The following is a 21,125-nucleotide window of genomic DNA, read 5'->3' as shown; positions in this document are numbered from 1 at the left end:
TTTGAATATCAGCCACTGTTCCCCTTCTGAACAGAGCCTTGGCTGGTTTACCTAGTCTGCCTTAGACAACTCCTCCCTCATGCCATTATAATTGCCCTTACTTAAATTGAAGACACTGATTAGGGACCTATGATGTTCATCCTCAAACTGCATTTGGAATTCGATCATATTGTGGTCATTACCCCCTCGGGGACGTTTAACCACAAGATCCCTTATTAACCCTTCCTCATTATACAAGACCAAATTTAAAATACCGCATTCTCGGGTAGGCTCTGCAATGTACTGCTCTACAGAGCAATCCCTGACACGTTCCGCAAAGTCTTTTCCTTGCCAGTTTGGTTCATCCGATCAATATCTCCCATGATAATCGCAGTTCCCTTCAAACACGTCCTTGATATTTCCCCATTCATGCTCTGGCCCGTTGGGAGGTGATATTTTGGGGGGAGATAGACTATTCCCACTCATGTCTTCCTTTCCCTGGTATTCAGGATTCCAACCAGCACTGGGATGGAACTGGTCACAGCTACGGACTGGCTGGGTGAGGGTAGTGTTACCCAGTTTTTTGTAAAGTTGCAACATAACATCCAAACTTTTATATTCAATGCCCTGACCTACGAAGGCAACCATAACATATGCCTTCGACACCACCCTATCTACCTTTGTTGCCAATTTCAGGGAACTAGGGACTTAAACCCCAAGGTCCCTCTATTCATCAACATTCCTTACTGTCCTACCATTTACTATACATCTGTCAAAAATCTCTCGCTGCTTTGGTGAAGCAGCCAGCATAATCAAAGACCCCAGGTCATTCTCTCTTCTCTCCTCTCCCATCAAGCAGAAGATATAGTAGCCTGAGGGCACATACCACCAGGCTCAAGGACAGCTTCTATCCCACTGTGATAAGACTATTGAACAGTTCCCTGATACGATGAGATGGACTCTTGACCTCACAATCTACCTTGTTATGACCTTGCACCTTATTGTCTACCTGCAATGCACTTCCCTGTAGCTGTGACACTTTATTCTGTATTCTGTTATTGTTTTTACCCTGTACTACCTTAATGCACTGTGTAATGAATTGATCTGCACGAACGGTATGCAAGACAAATTTTTCACTGTACCTCGGTACAAGTGACAATAATAAACCAATACCAATACCAATGTTCTACCCCTATTTGACTTCCCAAAAAGCATCACCTGTCAGGATTAAATTCCGTCTGCCAACGCTCTGCCCAACTTTCTATCTGCTCAATATCCTGCTGTAGCTTTAGACACTATCCACAACACCACTAACTTTTGTGGCATCTGCCAATTTACCATCCATACCTCCTAATTCATATCCAAGTTGTTAATATATATCACAAACAGTCTCAGCCCCGATCCTTGCGGTACACCACTGCTCACAGACTTCCTATCTGAACAGCATCCCTCCACCAGTCCCCTATCACCAAGCCAGTCGTGGATCCAATTCACCACCTCCCTTTGGGTCCCACGTTCCTTAACACTCTGGACCAGCATACCAATCGGTACCTAGTCAAGTACCTTACTAAAGTCCATATAGACAATGTCTCCCACCCTGCCTTCAGCAATCTCCTTGGTTATGTCGTCAAAAATCAATCAGATTAATGAGGCAGGATTTCTCTCATGCTGATTGTCCCTGATCAGCCCCTGCCATGTATATAAATCCCATCCCTTAAAATTTTCTCCAATAATTTCCCTTCCATTGACATAAATAATTATCTTATAGTTACCTTATATACCTGTAGTTACCTGGTTTATCCCTGCCGCTCTTCTTAAAAGAACAACATTAGCTATCTTCCAGTCTTCTGGCACCTCACCCGTGACTGACAAAGATGCAAAATTCTCTGTTCGGGCGTCAGCTCTCTCCTCCCTTTCTTCCCATCGCAACCTGGGATAGATCTCATCCGGACCTGAGGATTTAGCAACCCTTATGCATCCCATGACATCTGACACCTCCTTCTTAATATTGACATGCTTCAGACTATCAATATTGGTATTGGTTTATTATTGTCACTTGTACTGAGGTACAGTGAAAAACTTATCCCAATATCCCTCCCTGAACTCACAATCTTCAACATCCTTCTCCTTGGTGAAGTATTCATATAAGACCTCGTCCACATCGCCTGTCTTCACACACAGAGTCCATAAGGGGACTCACTCTTCTCTTGGTTACTCCTGATATACATAAAATGTCTTCGGATTCTTTTAAATATATATCCTAGCCCTTTCTTCCCCCTAATTTCTTTCTTGACTTCTCTCCTACACCGTCTTTATTCCTCAAGGGATTCACTCGATTCCAGTTGCCTATACCTGTCATATGCTTCCTTTGTTTTCCTAATCAAACCTCCAACATCCTTTGATATCCAAGGTTCCCTAATCTTGCCATCTTTGCCTTCTATCCTTACTGGAACATGCTGGTCCTCAACCCTTACTAAAAGACTACCACTTGTCAGGGATCGTTTTACACACAAGTAACTGCTCCCAATCTACTTCTGCCAGGTCCTCTCTTACACTAATTGGAAGCAGCCTTCCCCCAATTTAGGACATCAACTTGAGGACCAGCATTGTCCCTTTCCAGAGATACCAGACCATCGGGATTTCCAAGCAATCGGATGGTAGATTATCGGAGTTCTACTGTACATATGAATTAGGAGCTGGAGTTGGCCATTCGGCTCCTCAAACCTGGTCTGCCACTCAATAGGATTGTGGCTGAAGATATCTTTATTAGTCATGTGTACATCAAGACACACGGTGAACTGCACCTTTTGCGTAGAGTGTTCTGGGGGCAGCCCACAAGTGTCGCCACGCTTCTGGCACCAACATAGCATGCCCACAGCTTCCTAACCCGTATGTCTTTGGAATGTGGGAGGAAACCGGAGCACCCGGAGGAAACCCACGCAGACACGGGGAGAACGTATAAACTCCTTACAGACAGCGGCCGGAATTGAACACAGGTCACTGGGGCTGTAATAGCGTCATGCTAACCACTACCCTACCGTGCCTGACTGTAATCTCAACTCTACCTTCACTCCGTTGTTCATCAAAAATCTATCTGCCTCTAATATAAAAATATTCAAAGACTCTGCTACCACTGACTTTTGGGGAAGAGAGTTCCAAAGATTCTCAACCCTCTGAGAGGAAATAAAAATTGCTCTGTCTTACGTTGATGGTCCTTTATTTTCACCCAGTGACCAGGCCTGTGGATCTCTCCAGTAACACAACTGCTCCCCTATTACCCCAACTGGAACCTGGCATTTCAGGGAAGAAAGCTCCTCACCATCCCAAGTGCATTTCTGGGAAGTTGCCCAAGTCCTCTGCCAGGCTGTGGGCTCTAAAGGCGACGATGCCTATCTAGTACCAACCTTTGCCAGCCAGCTGTCAAAGATCTGCACACTATCCCTACTTGTGAAGCATTTTCCAAACTCATTTTCTCACAGGGACAAAAGCTGTAAATTCACTCTGGGCTGTGACACAAGGCAGTCAGTGGAGACAGCAATGGGCAGCATGGAGCCTCACCACTGAATCACTGTCTCCTGTCTTGCCCTGCAGCCCATGGTGAAGTTAGGCCTCAGGCTTTCTGTCTGTCTGAGCTCAGCCCATATCTGTCAGGGACTGTGCCAATTCCAGTCTATTAATGAGGCCTCACCATTTAAAGGTCAAATTCCCACACTAGCGATCATTAATCAACACAGACTGCTGAGTGCAAACTGTTTCTTAAAGGGGCTGTGCTATGGAATTTGACGTGCCGAATGGGATTTGACTCTTTGACTCCATGGTCTTCTGTTTGGCCATTCAATGATTCCAGTTTGTGGATGATACGAAAATTAGTGGTATAGTGGACGGTGAAGAAAGTTATCTAAGACTACAACACGATCTAGATCAACTGGGAAAGTTGGCCAAGGAACGGCAGATGGAGTTTAACTCGGTCAAGTGCGAATTGTTGCATTTTGGGAAGATGGACCAGGGCAACGCATACACAGTAAATAGTAGGGCTCTGGAGAGTGTCGTAGAACAGAGTGACCTAGAGGTACGTGTACATAGTTCCCTGAAAGGGGCGACATAGGTAGACAGGGTGATGAAGAGAGCATTTGGCACGCTGGCCTTCATTGGTCAGGACACTTGAGTACAGGAATTGGGACATCATGTAACACTGTACGAGATGTTGGTGAGGCCACACTTGGGGTATTGTGTGCAGTTCTGGTCACCCAGCTATAGGAAGGATGTCATTAAGCTGGAAAGGGTGCAGAAAAGATTCATAAGTATGTTATCTGGACTGGAGGGCTTGAGTTATAAGGAATGGCTGATTGAGCTGGGACTGTTTTCCCTGGAGTGCAGGAGGCTGAGGGGTGACCTAGTAGAGGTTTGTAAAATGAGGGCATCGATAAGTGAATGATCACGGTCTTTATCCCAGGGTAAGGGAGTTAAAAACTTACTGCACAAGGCTTAAAGACAGACTTAAGGTGAAAGATTTAAAAGGGATGTGAGGGACAGTTTTTTCACACAGAGGGTGGTGGGTATATGGAACGAGCTGCCAGAGGAAGCTGTAGACGCAGGTACAATTATAATGTTTAAAAGACATCTGGATAGGTACATGGATAGGAAAGGTTTCGAAGGATTATGGGCCAAATGTGGGCAAATGGGACCAATTCATTGGGGCAGGATCTACCACCACTTGGATAGACAAGAGTCTGATTAGGAGGAGTCAGCATGGCTTTGTGCGTGGAAAGTCGTGCTTGATGAGTCTTTTAGAGTTTTTTGAAGAGGTAACCAAAAGGGTAGATGAGGGTAGGGCAGTGGATGTTGCCTATTTGGACTTCAGCAAGGCCTTCGGCAAGGTCCCGCATGGCAGGCTGGTCTGGAAGGTTGGGTCCCATGGAATCCAGGGAGAGCTAGTCAGGTAGATTCAAAATTGGCTCGGAGGTAGGAAGCAGAGGGTGGTGGTTGAAGGTTGTTTCTCGGAATGGTGGCTGGTGACCAGCGGTGTGCCGCAGGGGTTGGTATTGGGACCCTTGTTATTCGTTACTTACATGAATGATTTAGACACGACTACACAAGGCTTGATCAGTAAGTTTGCAGATGACATGAAATTAGGAGGTGCTGTTGACAGTGAAGAAGGTTATCGTAGATTACAGGGGGATCTTGATCAGTTATGGAAGTGGGCCGAGGAGTGGCAAATGGAGTTCAATACAGGTAAGTGTGAGGTGATGCATTTGGAAAGTCAAACCAGCGCAGGACTTATACTGTGAATGGTAGGGCGCTAGGGAGTGTAATGGAACAGGGGGACCTAGGAGTGCAAGTGCATATTTGTTGAAAGTGGTGTCACAGGTAGACAGAGTGGTGAGAAAGGCCTGGCCTTCGTCAGGGTATTGAGTGCAGGAGTTGGGACATTATGTTGCAGCTGTGTAAGTCGTTGGTGAGGCCACACTTGGAGCACTGTGTACAGCTTTGGTCACCCTGTTGTAGGAAAGATGTGGTTAAACTGGAAAGAGTGCAGAAAAGATTTTCAAGGATGTTGTCAGGACAAGAGGGCCCGAGTTATAGGGAGAGGTTGGCTGGGCTGGGTCTTTATTCTTTGGAACATAGGAGAATGAGGGGTGACCTTATAGATGTGGTTAATATTATGAGGGGCATTGATAAGGTGGACAGTAACAGTCTTTTCCCCAGGGTAGGGGAGTCCAAAACTAGCGGCATAGGTTTAGGGTGAGAGGGAAAAGATTTAAAAGGGACCCGAGGGATAACTTTTTCACGCAGAGGGTGGTGAGTATATGGAACGAGCTGCCAGAGGAAGTGGTTGAGGCAGGTACAATAGTGTCATTTAAGAAGCACTTGGATAGGTACACGGAGGGGCGGGGCCTGGAGGGATATGGGCCGAACGCAGGAAGTTGGGTCTAGCTGGGTGGGCACTGTGGTCGGCATGGACTGGTTGGGCTGAAGGGCCTGTATCTGTGCTGTATTGCTCTATGACTCTCTATCTCAGACAGGCACCTTGGTTAGCATGGATGAGTTGGGCCGAAGGGCCTGTTTCCATGCTGTTTGACTTTGTCGCCTTCTGTTTGGCTGTTTAACGTCCAGGATACCCAGGACTTTTCACCAAGTTCAACTTTGAAGACTTTTGCAAATTCTCAGCGGGAAGAAGTGACATTGGGGAGAAGGGTAATTACCTCTTTATTTGATCTAAATGTATTTGCTTTTAATTGTGTTCCAGTGCTTTTTAATGTTGTTTGAAATAGTTGTAATAGTATTTTAACAGTTTCAGTGCGTATTTGTGTTTTATGAATGCCAAATACATTGACAAGTATTAAGCTCGTGATCCTGGGGGTGGGGGCCACACAGAGTGTCGAGGCAATCCTGGGGGCGGAGCTTCTCAGAGGGGGCCCGTGCAACATTGGACCTCACCAATCGGCAGGGAGCCGCCTTCTGAGTGACAAGGAACACAGTGCGGCAAGGAGCGCGCTCTGAGGGCAGGTGAGATCGGGCGGTGGAAGGTTCCCAGCACCGGTACGGTCGATGCTCACAGATCCCAGTCCCACATCAGAGACCGGTGCACAAAATCCCGGCTGACCTTCCAGTCCGAGGACTATTGAGGTGCCTTTGCTCAGATCCATCTGCAAATGGGTGCCTCATCTGTCCTCTCAGAGAGATGTGCAGGTTCCATAGCTCTATTGCAAGGAAGAGCAGGGGAGATCTTCTCATGTCCCGGCCAATATCTACAAACCAAAGTCAGTAGAACAGATTACCTGGGCACACATTTAGTCAATGCTGTGTGAGGGACCATGTCTGTCGACCTTGTAACAGTGACTACACTTCAAAATGATTCCTTTGGCTGTAAGATGCTTCAAGATGTCCCAAGGTTGTGAAAGACATCCTATATATTCCCTGTTGAATGTACTTTTCCCCTGCCCATCTCCTCTGTACTGTGTTCAGAGAGAAGCAGGTTGTACGTACCAGTCTCATACCGGTGGCTGTCAAAGTGGTTCAGAACCAAGCTTCCTGCTGCAAACTCCTCTCAGCCACACGTGACGAGCTCTGCTCCTGTGCAAAGCTGTGCTCCTCCAGCTCAGAAACTGAAACTCATCCAAAACCCAGATCACTCCATCTGTACAAACGTAAGACTTAGGGGAAGGAGCTGCCATTCAATAAGATCATGGTTGATCTGATCTGGGCCTCATTTCCACTATGCGGGGTTCTTATTTGCACAGGGAATGGAACGAGCACAGGGGTGCTGCTGCTGGGACATAGGAACTGCCAGTAAAACAGCGACAGGAAATCCTGTGGACCATTTGAATGTTAAATTGCAGTTGGCACAGAATTAAGCAGCAGTGTGTACAGAGGTGAGCTGGAACGACAACTGTCCTTTCAACATCAATGGTATTGATATTGGTTTATTATTGTCACATGTACCGATGTACAGTGAAACACTTGCCTTGCATACCATTCGTACAGATCAATTCATTACACAGTGGATTGAGGTAGTACAGGGTAAAAACAATAACAGAATACAGAGTAAAGTGTCCCAGCTACAGGGAAGTGCAGTGCAGGTAGACAATAAGGTGCAAGGTCATAACAAGGTAGATTGTGAAGTCAGAGTCCATCTCATCGTATAAGAGAACCATTCAATAGTCTTATCACAGTGGGGTAGAAGCTGTCCTTGAGCCTGGTGGTACGTGCCCTCAGGCTCCTGTATCTTCTACCTGATGGGAGAGGAGAGAAGAGAGAATGACCCGGGTGGGTGGGGTCTTTGATTATGTTGGCTGCTTCACCAAGGCAGCGAGAGGTATAGACAGAGTCCATGGAGGGGAGGCTGGTGTCCGTGATGTGCTGGGCTGTGTCCACAACTCTCTGTAGTTTCTTGCAGTCCTGGGCAGAGCAGTTGCCGTACCAGCTGTGGTGCATCCAGGTAGGATGCTTTCTCTGGAGCATTGATAAAAATTGGTGAGTGTCAAACGGGACATGCCAAATTTCTTTAGCCTCCTGAGGAAGAAGAGGCACTGGAGAGTTTTCCTGGCTGTGGTGTCATCGTGATTTGACTAGGACAGGCTATTGGTGATGTTCACTCCTAGGAATTTGAAGCTTTCAACCCTCTCGACCTCAGCACCATTGATGTAGACAGCTGCATGTACACCGCCCCCTTTCTTGAAGTCAATGACCAGCTCTTTTGTTTTGCTGCCATTGAGGGAAAGATTGTTGTCATGACACTATGTCACTAAGCTCTCTTATCTCCTTCCTGTACTCTGACTCATCATTATTTGAGATACAGCCCACTATGGTGGCATCATCTGCAAAATTGTAAATGGAGTTAGAGCAGAATCTGGACACGCAGTCATGAGTGTATGGGGAGTAGTAGTAGAATGACAGCACAAGGTGCACTGCACAGAAGCCTCAGATTCCTTACCTTGTTCCCCCACAATCATACACATATCCCAACACACATGCTCATATATGCCCACATGCGCACTTGCAAACACACACCAAGACTTCCAACTCTGGCGGATCTGACTCCGTACCTACTGGCACCAAGGATGCCATAACTTAACCATTACCTGCAAGACTGGGCATTCCCTGCTCCTTGTGACAAAGTGCAACACCCCTAGTCCCTAACAAACAGGGGCTGGAGCACAGCTTCCAGCCTGATGCTCATGACTGGGGACTTGACAACTGCAATGTCTTTCAACATCAAGGAGATGATGAAAGTTTCATACCAACTCCTCTTTGACAACTCCCTGCCACGAGTCCCACCTCTTTGCTCAGACGTCTTTCCCCAGTATTTGTTTGTCCATTTCTGATCCAACGATGATGAAACCTCTTCGCTTTTTGTAGGATTTCTTCTGGCATTTTCGACCAAGTAACTTCGAGGGGAAGTTGCTAAGACAGACGGGGACGAGGTGTCGGGAACTCCAGTTCAGATCAGTCTGCTTGAGGTTGGCTTGGTAGAAAACTGTGTGGCACTCTACCCATGACTTGTAGGAGAGATGTGCTGACCCTTTAAACAACATTCACCTCAAGCCTTCAGTGTTAGTATAGCCTATTCCTTCTAGCTGCGATTCAGACCGATGTGATCAGAAATCTTACTGGGGATGAATTTTGAGTGTTGATGTCACTTGACATCAACAAGTGATGTTACTTCAAGTGACGTCACTTGAATTTTGAGTGTTGATGTCATCAAGTGAAGTGACATCAACAAGCATCATGAAGCGACATAAAGTGACGTCACTTGAACTGATGTCAACAAGTGATGTCACTTGAATTTTGAGGGTTGATGTCAATGAAGCGGAGGAACAGCACCAGGAAACACAAATATCTCAAACTGGCAAGTCCACCGTTAGTAACAACTGGTGTTAACTTGCGGAGTAATGCGGCAAAATTTGTTCATGTGACTTTTGCCTGTGCGATGTCAGCTTTTGGGGTATTTCTGGGCCCTTGTTCCTTGTTACCCCCCTGGCTAGGCCTCGATTAATTTAGTAAAATCCAATTAAATCTCCCTTCAGTCTCTCTTGTTCCAAAGAAAGGAACCCCAGCCTTTGCCTGTCCCTCAATTTTATTGTAATTATAATTCTCCAGTCCTACAACAGTCTCTTGAACTTCTTAAATTTAAAAAAATTTTTTTTTTGAATTTTATTTACAGCGTGGTAACAGGCCCTTCCGGCCCAACGAGTCCACGCTGCCCATTTTAAACCCAAATTAACCTACCTGTACATCTTTAGAATGGGGGAGGAAACCGGAGCACCCCGAGGAAACCCACGCAGACACGGGAGAACGTACAAACTCCTTACAGACAGCGACGGGAATCGAACCCCGATCGCTGGCAGTGTAATAGCGTCGCACTAACCACTACGCTACCGAACTTCCTCTATTAGAATCACATCCTTTCTATAAACTGGCAACACTGACTTTGAGGTTCAGGACATCATTTTGGATTTCCACACCACAGATGACAAGAAAGCTTTGAAGTGTGGTAAGCTGTGAGGAGAACGGCAATAAACATCAAGAGAACATACAGCAGATAAAAGTCAGATGGCCGCTAAACAGCCACACTCACTACTTCTGCCTTGGTCACCTGCCCTCAGAAGTTGAACGTGGTATCGCACTTAAAGGAAAAGGCTATAATTGCGTAAGGCAGATCAGGAGAAAGACAGTGAAGAATGACTGGAAAATTATTATAGGCCATTTCCCAGTTACGAACACCCAACTTGCAGACACTTGTACCGACGAACGAGCTCCTGTATTCAAAAGTCCGACAAACATTTGTTCCTACAAACTGCAGAACTAGTTTCCTCTTTCTCTCCACTTTTAGTAATTGTTCTTTCTTATCAGTCTTGTGTGCTGTTGATGCCATTCATTCCAACACTGTCACGGTACAGATACCATATCGAGTGATTTTTGTGTGTTTTCCAACTTATGGACAAAATCGACTCAAAGATGTCTGTAAAAACGGATGCCGTTCGCTAGTCAGGACGGCCTGTAAAGGAAAAGTTAGAGCACAAGATATATCTAGCTGGAAACATAAAAACCCAGGTGGAGTTTCTATAGATGTTACAAAAGAGTAAACAAAGAGTGTTGGTTCCATAGAAAGTTGTTGGTTCCACAGAAATTGAGTCTAAGGAATTTATAATGGAAAATAAAGAGACAGGGGAGGACTTAAATAGGTACTTTGCACTAGTCTTCACTGTAGAGGATACAATTAACATCACAGAAATAGCTACAAGTTGGAAGGTCGTGAGGAACTGAGAAGAATTACATTGGTCGATGAAGTGGTACTGAGCAAATTGTGCAGAACTGTGGACAGACTGATGGACCAGCCTCAGGTCTTAAGGGAACTGGCTGGTGAGATAGTTGAAGGAATCTAGATACAAGTGCATGGTCGAGGAGCTGGAGAGCAGAGGAGATCACAGAGGTGCAGCAGTGAGAGAGAGACTCACGAAGCTCCCGTCGAAGAGAGGAAGAAAACTTCTTCGAAGTGGGCATCCTTGAAGAGACTTCACAGTGGAGCAACAATATTAGAAGATTTAGGTTCCAGCATCTGCAGTCCTTTGTTTCTCAAGATAGTTGAAGGGTCGGTTTTCAAAATTCCCTGGATACAGGGAAGTTTCCATTGGATTGCAAATTAGATAACGCATCTCCTTTATTCAAGAAGGAAGACAGAAAACAGTAAACTGCAAGCGAGTTTGTTTAACTAATGTCTTTGGGGAAATGTTAAAAGCTTTTTTTAAAGATGTTATAAACAGAGCACTTAGAAAAATTCAAGGTAATCAGCCAAAGTCAACATAGTTTTGTGAAAGGAAAATCACATTAGACCAATTGAACTTCTTTGAAGGAACAAAATATGTTGTGGATCAAAAAAAACAATGGAAGTTCTGTAGTTAAATTTCCAGGAAGCATTTGATAAGGTGCCACATTAAAAGTTATTGTGGAAAGGAAAAGCTGGTGGTTTAGGAGGTAACATATTGGCATAGGTAGGAGACTGGCAGGCTAACAGGAAACAGTCGAATAAATGGGCCTTTTTCTGGTGGGCAAGATGTAACAAGCGGTTTGCCACAGGGATTGGTGCTGGGGCCCCAGCGATGTACAATTTATATAAATGTCTTGGATGAAAGAGCTGAAGGTGTGGGTTGCTAAATCTGCTGCCACAAGGATAGGTAGAAAAGTAAGTTGTGAAGAAGACACAAAGATGTTATAAGGGGATATAGATAGTCAACTGGGTGGGCAATTGGAGTTTAATCTGCAAAAATGAGAAATGGTCCATTTTGACAGGACAAGCAAAAGAGAAGCATGTTATCTAACTGGTGAGAGATTGCAGAACTCTAAGGTGCAGACGGATCTGGGTGATCCAGTGCAAGATTCGTAAAGGCCTGTATGTGGGTACGGCAAGTAATTCAGAAAGCTAACAGATTATTATCGTTTATTGCAAGGGGAGTGAATATGAAGGTAGGGAGGTTCTGCTTCACTTATACAGGGTAATAGTGGGACCACATCTGAGTACTGTGTGCAGTACTGGTCTCCATCTTTCAGCAAGGATGTAAATGGATTAAAAACAGTTCTAGACTGATAACTGTAATGGGCAGATTGTCTTATGAGGAAAGATTGGATAGGCTAGGTTTGTATCCACTGGAGCTCAGAACAGTGACAGGTGACTTGATTGAAACGTATAAGATCTGAGGGCTCACGACAGGGTGGATGTGGAGAGGACGTTTCCTCTTGTGGGAGAGACTAGAACTAGGGGGTCACTGTTTAAAAATAAAAGGCTGTCCATTTGAGAGAGAGAGAGAGAGAGAGAGAGAGAGAGAGAGGAGGCAAAATCTTTCCCTCGTCTCTCTCCCAAATGGACAACCCTTCACGGGGATCATGAGGTTTCATGAGTCTTTGGAACTCTCTTTCTCAAATGCAGTGGAAGCAAAGTCTTTGATATTTTTAAGGCAGAGGGGAGATCGGTTCCTGGCAAAAAAGGAAGTGAAAGGTTCCTGGAGCTAGACGGGAATATCGAGTTGAGGTTACGATCAGATCAGCCAATATCATATCAAATGACGGAGCAGATTTGAGGGCTGAGAGGCCTACTTTTGTTCCTAATTTAATGTGCTTGTATGGAAAAGGTAGCAGGACAAATTAACAGAGTAGGTAAGAAAGCTTATAGATACACATAGAGACACTGAATAAAAGCCAGGAGAGTTTGCTAAACCCATGTAAAAGATTAGATCAGCCAGTTGACCCCAGATGGAGTATTTGTTCAATGGTTTAGCATTGCTCAAGGTACAGAAGAGATGTATGGAAACGTTCTCAGGGATAAAGAATTCCAATTATTTGGATTGTGTGGAGAAGCTGGGGTCCTTCCTCATACGGAAGCGAAGAGATTTTGTGGAGGCATTTAACGTTGTGAAGGTTTAGATAAATAAAGGGAGGTTGTTCCAATGGATGAAGGGTTGGTAACCCAAGGGCCACATTCCAAAAGACGTACGGGTTAGGAAGTTGGGGTCTGCTATGTTGGCGCCGGAAGTGTGGCGACACTTGCAGGCTGTCCCCAGAACACTCTACGCAAAAGGTGTATTTCACTGTGAGTTTCGATGTACATGTGACTAATAAAGATACCTTATCTAAGATGATTGGCCAAAGAACAAAAGGCAAGGTGAGGAGCTTTCTCATCTAATGTGTGGTTAGACTCTGGGGTCCACTGCCCAACGGGGTGCTGGAAATTCAAAGAGATGGGAGAAGTACTTGAAAGGGAAAACATCACAGGGAGTTGGGAAAGGAGGGGGAGGGGAAGATGGTATGGGACTAACTCGAATGCTGGCACAGAAGGTACAGGAGTCTGAGGGCACGTACCACCAGGCTCAAGGACAGCTTCTACCCCACTGTGATAAGACTATTGAGCCGTTCCCTTATACGATGAGATGGACTCTTAACCTCACAATCTACCTTGTTTGACCTTGCACCTTATTGTCTACCTGCAATGTACTTCCCTGTAGCTGGGACACTTTACTCTGTATTCTGTTATTGTTTATACCCTGTACTACTTCAACACACTCTGTACTACCTTAATGCATTGTGTAATGAATTGATCTGTACAAACGGTATGCAAGACAAGTTTTTCACTGTACCTCGATACAAGTGACAATAATAAACCAATTCTAATACCAATATTCTAGGGCTGAAGGGCTTCCTCTTGTTCTGTGCACTTGTAACAAAGTCAGCCAGGCAGTGTTAGTGAAATAAAGCACCAAGAAAGTGCTTCAAATCCACTAAATTGCTTGCTAGTGTGTAGTGATCTGTTATGTAGAAAAAACACAATGTCTGCACTAGTTGACTAATCAGTATAAGAGTCAGGCCATTAGTTGATCTATGGTGCTGGTTAAGAGATGAAGGCTGGAGAGAAGAAAAGGATAACTTAGTATCGTTGGGGACCTCAGTACATCCCAAAGAGAATTACAGCCAATGAAGTGTAGTCAGTGTTGTAAAGGGAAAAAATTAGGCAGTCCATTTGCAAGATTTTACAACCATAAATGACACAAATAACATGTTAGAGTGACGTGACATATTGGCTGGGACACCAGAGAGAACTCACTTGCTCTTCATCAGATACTGCTTTTCAACCTTTAGTGTCTAGCTGAGGACATAGGAAGAAGTCTTGGTTTAAACTCCCATTCAAAAGATGTTTTAAAAATAAAGCTGATTACATTGGCTCCATCCTTTACAGTTAAAATCCACAATACCCCGCACTTTTTCTAATGTTTTTCTTTCTCGAATATTTATCTGCTTCTCTTTGAAAGTTTTCCTGGACGTGCTCCCACCACTCTCTCTCATTTGGCATTCTGCATACCATCAATCCTCTCTGGAAAAAATCTGTCCTTGGATCGCTTTGTTCTTTTAGTGGTGACCTTAGACGTGTCCGATCTTTGGAAACAATTTTCGTTATTCATCTCCTTAGGACTATCCATAAACTTGAGTTAGTCTATCCCTTAACCCTTTCAGTTCTCCTGAAAAGTGGCCCATTTTCTCAGTGTCTCTTCCAATCTCCGGGATTAGTGGTTACTTCTCAAATCACATTTGTACCTTCCCTGCCCAGAAACGCTGTAATACAGCACTCAGAATTGGACATCACCTGTGGCCCAACCTATGGTTTACACAGATTAGATAAATCAAAGCTGTAAATTGCTCCTAGTGTGTAGATGAGTGGTAGAGTCTGGACCGAGTTTATAGGGATGTGGGGAAAATAGATTACAGGGAAAAATTAGTGGGGGAATAAGACAGCATGGACTCTGTGGGCTGAATGGTCCACGTAGTCAGGAAATAAGATACGTGTTCACAGGGTGGAAAAGAGGGAGTGATTTCTCCAGTGTTTAGGTGCTGAGTTTCTCATGCCATTGGTTCCTGAGCAGTGACACAGCTGGGAGCAGTCCAGTGCTAGAGATGTTATGTCCATGACTGGCCACACACAGTGGGTCAGGGACTCTGGGCAGGAGGAATCTGCCAAGAGCCTACTCCCGGATACAACCTATACTACCCGGACATCTCCAAGGACAACGTATTCACAGGCTGAGGTTGAGCTCTGCAGTCTGCTGTGTGAAGGCCTTCAGCATCTGTCTAGTGCTTGGACTGCTGAGTGAATCTGCTAGCTCTCTCCGTCTCCCCTGCAGCCCCTCTCTCTTTCCACCATGGCAACCATTCTGTGTGCTGCCGGCTGCCATGGGGACTGTGCCTTTAAGGACCACTGTCCTTCTCAGGTGGTGTGGAGCAAAACACCACATCGGGAAACAAGTGAGAATCATGTCATCGGGAAACAAGCAGCTCTCACTTCAGACCCTGGTTCTGGCCCTAAAACACCCTAATGCTGTTCCAGTCTTCATTTTACCCAGCTTTGCTAGTTTTTTTCCAGGGGATCTGAATTTGTGCTGGTTTGAAACCTAGCAACGATATAGTCCACGACAAAAGTGTCCCATCTAATTTCTGGGGCCTCAAATGGACACATGTGCAGGTGTGATCTCTCCAAAGCCTGACACCAATTCCAGCAAGACTTCATTATTCTTGTGCCGCAAACCCATTGCATCAAAGGCTAACAGGCTGCCTGCCTCCCCATTGGCTCAGCAAGCCACCGCGTCAACTTCCTCTACTTCGGACACAAGGAAACCTGCTTGCTAATAGCTTGTCGTTAAAAATGTGCTGCATTGCTATCATATGTGGCAAAACCTCACATTTTCCCACATTATACTCCATCTGCCACCCTTATACCCACTTCATTAACCTGTCTATATCCTCTGGCATGCCTTTCCCATCCTCCTCAGAGCTCATTCCCCACCCATCTCTTTTCATCATCAAACATCTTGATATTACACTCAATTCCTTCATCTTGCATTAAGAGTGCCAATAGCTAGAGCTCCTGAGACACACTCTTCACAGCAACCTCCAACCTAAAGACAATCCATCTTGTTCCAATTCGTTATTTCCTATCCCTTAATCAATGCTCAATTCTTTATCCTTCTTAGGGGATCAGGGCGAATTGTCCCCGCTCCGATTCCGAGGTGACGGATGGGCCGATATGGGAATCACAGACCCTTCCACAAATGGGGCAGGAGGTACCTGACGGGGCAAGGGTGGGAGGGGAATGTGGGCGGGCGGTCTGCTCCTTCCACCATTTTCACGGGGCTTCTGTGTGCCCCCTGCCTCGAGGTTCCTGGTCCCTTCCTGAATGTCCCTTCTCCAAGTTGTGGATTCACAGGAGTCAGTGAGGATGTTGTACACTTTCACAAGGAGCATCCTTGAATCTTTTCCTCTGACTGCATTGTAATATCTTCCCATAAAAGAGCTCTGTCCCGAGAGTCATAGAGTTAAACAGCACAGTAAACAGGCCCTTCAGCCCAACTCGTCCATACCAACCAAGGTGTCTGTCTAAGCTAGTCCCGTTTGCCTGCGTTTGGCCTACATCCCTCTAACCTTTCCAGTGTAGTGGTTAGCGTAATGCTATTACAGCGCCAGCAACTCAGGTACAATTCCCGTTGCTGTCTGTAAGGAGTTTGTACGTTCTCTCCATGTCTGCGTGGGTTTCCTCCGGGTGCTCCGGTTTCCTCCCACATTCCAAAAACGTACGGGTTAGGAAGTTGTGGGCATGCTGTGTTGGCGCCGGAAGCGTGACGACACTTGCGGGCTGCCCCCAGAACACTCTATGCAAAAGATGTATTTTACTGTGTGTTTCGATGTACATGTGACTAATAAAGATATCTTATCTTATCCATGTACTTGTCTAAATGTCTCTTAGACATTGTATTGCACCCACCTCTACAGCTTCCTCTGGCAGCTCGTTCCATGTACCTACCACCTTCTGTTGAAAAACTTGCCCCTCAGGTCCCTTTTAAATCTTTCCCCTCTCACTTAAGTCTCTGTCCTCTAGTTTTAGACTCCCCTACCCTGGGAAACAGACTGTGACCGTTCACCTTATCTGTCCCCTCATGATTTTATAAACCTCTATAAGGTCATCCCTCAGCCTCCTACGCTCCAGGGTAAGATCCCAGCCTCTCCTTATAACTCAAGCCATCTGGTCCCAGTGACATCCTGTAGCACCTGTTCCAGCTTAATGACACCCTTCCTATAGCTGGGTGACCAGAACTACATGCAATACTCCCAAGTGTGGTCTCACCAACGACTTGTACAGTTGTAACATGACGTCCCAACTCCTGTAATCAATGTACTGACCGATGAAGGCAAGTGTGCTAAACACCATCTTCACCACCCTGTCTACCTGTTTTGTGACTTTAAGGGAACTATGTACTTGTAACCCGAGATCTGGTGTTGGACATGCAAAAGATGTGACCTGCCTGATGGAGCGGACTGTGTGTGATTAGGGCCTTGGCATCAAGAGCCAATGGGCTATCCACTTTCCCAACTGGTCACTGTGAGCAGACACTGACATTAGTTCACATATCCTTCCAGTGAATTGTAGGTGGACCAAGTCTCAGGAAGCAAGGGTCACCACTGAGGAGCTTTGTGCCAGGGTCGGAGGTCTTGACCCTCAAGAACCCAAGGGTGACGATGAATGTCATCGCCAATGCCTTCCTCTGCCAAGAAGTGGTCCCCGTGATATGGAAAGTGGTCCTTTTTTATTCCCCAGGTCTCACCATCAGCTTTTAGAAAGGGTGGGCCCATGTGGCCGGGAGCATGGAGCAGGGAGTGTGACCAGGAGGACGCCTGGGTGTGAACTTCTGCAGCATGGTGCCTCTGGCTCATTACACAAGATCTAAAATAGTCTGTTCCTTGGTTCGTCCCACAACATTCCGCATTAAATGTCAATCTCAAATGCATTCAATAAATTCCTTAAACTATTTTGATCTATCCAATCGATATAGATTAAATTCCCCAGTGATCATTACACTGGCTTTGTTACAAGCTCATCTTATAAGTATAATGTTTGTTAAGCGGCCTGTTACCTACTTGCGTCAATAGTTTGTGTTCCTTGTCAAGTCTTATTTCTGTCCATACTGATTGAAGTTCTTTACCTTCCGAGCCAAGGTCTCTCCTCACACCCACGCTTATGTCATTCTTCAATGTCTTCACCACTTACCCTTTTCCACTTTGTCCTTCAAGTACCCTGGAATATTCTGTTCTTAATCTTGTTCACACTGTAACCGGAAGGGCTATTAATTCAAATCCATTTTCTCTAATTGTACAATTATTTCATCTGTCTTGATACAAATACAGCCAGATAAAACACCTCCAATTTAAACTGTTAACCATTTCTCCCTTATCCATGATAACTATTACTGCTCAATTCACTGTTCCTTCCAGTCACTCCCTGTTTAACACAATGCAAATCTTCACACTGCTATTTTGAGTTAAATATAACTTTGCCCTCACCTCAAATTTTTCCTCTTTATAAATACGCTAAATCCCAATCTAATGCCCTAGTCACTCACTTTTCCACGAAGTTGCTACCATCCCTATTTAAGCTGACCCTGGTCTCACAGAAGAGTCCCCTTCCTCCTTTCGAGTGTACCAGTGCCCCATGAATTTTTCCAGTCCTTTCTCCAATGCCACAACTTCAGCCAGATGTTCAATTCTCTGATCTTGTGGACCCTGTGCTAACTTGCACATGGTTTCAGGTTCATAATCTAGAAATTATTACCAGCAAGACGGTATATTTTAACTTTCACACAAGTTCCTCAAACTCAGGTCAATGTAATCTCAGTCCTAATTCATTGATCCTTCAAGGACAACAGCATCTGGATCCTCTCTCTCACTCCAAAGTATCTCTCCAGCCATAATCCCAGCATAAACAAGTGACCACACCTACTCCCTGGATACAACAATCCTTTACACTGTCTTCTACCACTGCCACACTTCTGTGGTGTGCTGGTTCTAAAAGAATGCTGACAGTCAATCCACAGTAATCGGCAGAAGAACCCCTCACATTTCCTAGCTGACCATTTCAATCCTTCCCACTATGCCTACCAGCATTAACAATCTGCCTAATAGCATTGATCTATAACTAAGCATCATCTGTTAAGTTAAAACATAACTTGTATTTTGGGATATTAGATATACTGGGGAGAAATGTCTCTTTAGTCATTACAGGCACGGTAGTGTAGCGGTTAGTGTAACGTTATTACAGTGCCAGCGACCCAGGTTCAATTCCGGCCGCTGTCTGTAAGGAGTTTGTACGTTCTCCCCGTGTCTGCATGGGTTTCCTCCAGCTGCTCCAGTTTCCTCCCACATTCCAAAGACGTACGGGTTAGGAGCTGTGGACATGTTATGTTGGCGCCAGAAGCGTGGCGACACTTGCGGGCTGTACCCAGAACACTCCAGACAGAAGATGCATTTCGCTGTGTGTTTTGATGCATATGTGACTAATAAAGATATCTATCTATCTTAATGTAGACTTAAAGACTACATTTTTACAATGTGAAGCAGCACAGTGATCAAAATATCCAGAACGTTTCTCCCTCAGATCTTCTTTCCCTGGGTGCTTACCAACATCAAGTAAGGCTGTTTGGATTGTTCACCAAAGGTTTCACGATATTCCTGATCAGTGTTCTGGTTTTAGAAACCTTACTATTTAAAAAGGATGCCCAGCCCGTTACATAATTAAAGACTGAGCTCAGTATGCATTTCACAGCTAGTTTGTATGCAATTAGATCACACAAACTACAATGAGATTTATGGCATCATCCGGCTTTGACAAATGTTGGTGAGGCAAACATGTTCACCAGGATAGATTCAGAGTTTTACTGCACAGAACCAGGCCCTCGGAGTCTGCACCAACCATCAAGCACGCGTTTACGCTAAACCTACATTGATTCCATTTTATTCTCCCCATATTGGCATTAATTCCCCCTTCCCCCCAGATTCTACCTCTCACCCACACACCAGGGTCAATGTACCATGGGCCAGTTAACCTACCAACCCAGTACATTTTTGGGATGTGAGAGGAAACCAGAGCACCTGTGGAAAACCAATGCATCACAGGGGAGAACGTGACCACTCCACACAGACAGCACCGCAAATTGGGATCGAACCCGGATCACTGGAGCTGTTGGGCAACAGCTCTATCGGCTGTACCAGCCTACTCTGAGAACACTTCAGATAGTGTCGTGGTGTCAGCTCATGTCATCACTTTGAGGGGCAGGTGTGTCCTCCTCAATATTTGTTCCATAACCAACATCATTAACAAAAGGCAATGTACCACTGATGTTTGTGGAAGCTCGTGGATATGTTCCCTACTGTAACTACACTTCAAAAGCACTTCACACAACAGGGTGATTTGAGATGTCCTGGAGTTATGAAAGGAGCATGTTCAGTCACTGTGGCTGGTCCTGGACCTGAAACGGTAACTGTTTCTCTCTCCACAGATGCTGCCTGACCTGCTGAGTGTTTCTAGCATTTTCTGTTTTTATTAATAGAAGAAATATTTGTTTTTTTTTCCCAAATCTTCATGCAGTAGAAGTGATTAGAACTATGAGCAGTGAGTGGTCAGTACTAAAGGTGATGCCAAGGTAGAATCACATCAACAACCATGTTCCACCTCATCCCACAGGATACAAGAATAACTCCTGGAGCTCAAAGCAGCAAGGATTTTATTCCCACTGTTGATGGGGGAAGGATTGGGGTAATCATATTCTGCTAACCCCATTACAGGAAGGATGTGGAGGCTTTGGAGAGAGTGCAGAAGAGGTTTACCAGGATGCTGCCTGAATTAGAGGGCATGGGCTTTGAAGAAAGGTTGGACAAACTTGTTTTCTCTGGAGAGCGGAGGCTGAGGGGAGACCTGGTAGAAGGTTAAAAGATTATGAGAGGCATAGACAGTCGATATCTATTTCCCAGGGTCGAATGTCTAATACTGGAGGGCATGCATTTAAGGTGAGAGGGGAAAAGTTCAAAGGAGATGTGTGGGGCAGGTTTTTGTTACACAGAGAGCGGTGGGTGCCTGGAATGGGCTGGTGGTGGAGGCAGATATGATAGAGATGTTTAAGAGAATCTTAGATAGGCACATGTGTGTGCAGGGAAAGAAGGGATTTGGACTTGTGTAGGCAGAAGGGACTAGTTTAGTTAGGCTTTTAATTACTAGTTTAATTAGTCTGGCACAACATTGTGGCTGAAGGGCCTGTTTCCTGTGCTGTACTGTTCTATGTTCT

The 21,125-nt window shown here is 45.2% G+C and overlaps 1 protein-coding gene across 2 annotated transcripts in view; it reads right to left on the bottom strand.

Moving 5' to 3' along the window:
• sspn (sarcospan (Kras oncogene-associated gene)) overlaps window positions 1-21,125 on the bottom strand; it is a 43,108-nt gene that overhangs the window by 8,058 nt on the left and 13,925 nt on the right. Inside the window, exon 3 of one of the 2 annotated variants that reach the window (XM_052033813.1) lies at window positions 18,059-18,116. The exons of the other annotated variant lie outside the window; for it this stretch is intronic. Within the exon in view, the coding sequence (XP_051889773.1) occupies window positions 18,102-18,116 (15 nt within the window). The 3' untranslated portion in view covers window positions 18,059-18,101. Of the gene's footprint in view, window positions 1-18,058; window positions 18,117-21,125 lie in introns of those variants that run through there. 2 annotated transcript variants of the gene reach the window in all.

This window comes from Pristis pectinata, chromosome 19 (genome assembly GCF_009764475.1).
Source record: "Pristis pectinata isolate sPriPec2 chromosome 19, sPriPec2.1.pri, whole genome shotgun sequence".
Classification (NCBI taxonomy): domain Eukaryota; kingdom Metazoa; phylum Chordata; class Chondrichthyes; order Rhinopristiformes; family Pristidae; genus Pristis; species Pristis pectinata.
Note: the sequence above shows the minus strand (reverse complement) of the source record. Positions and strands in the feature narration are given on the sequence as shown.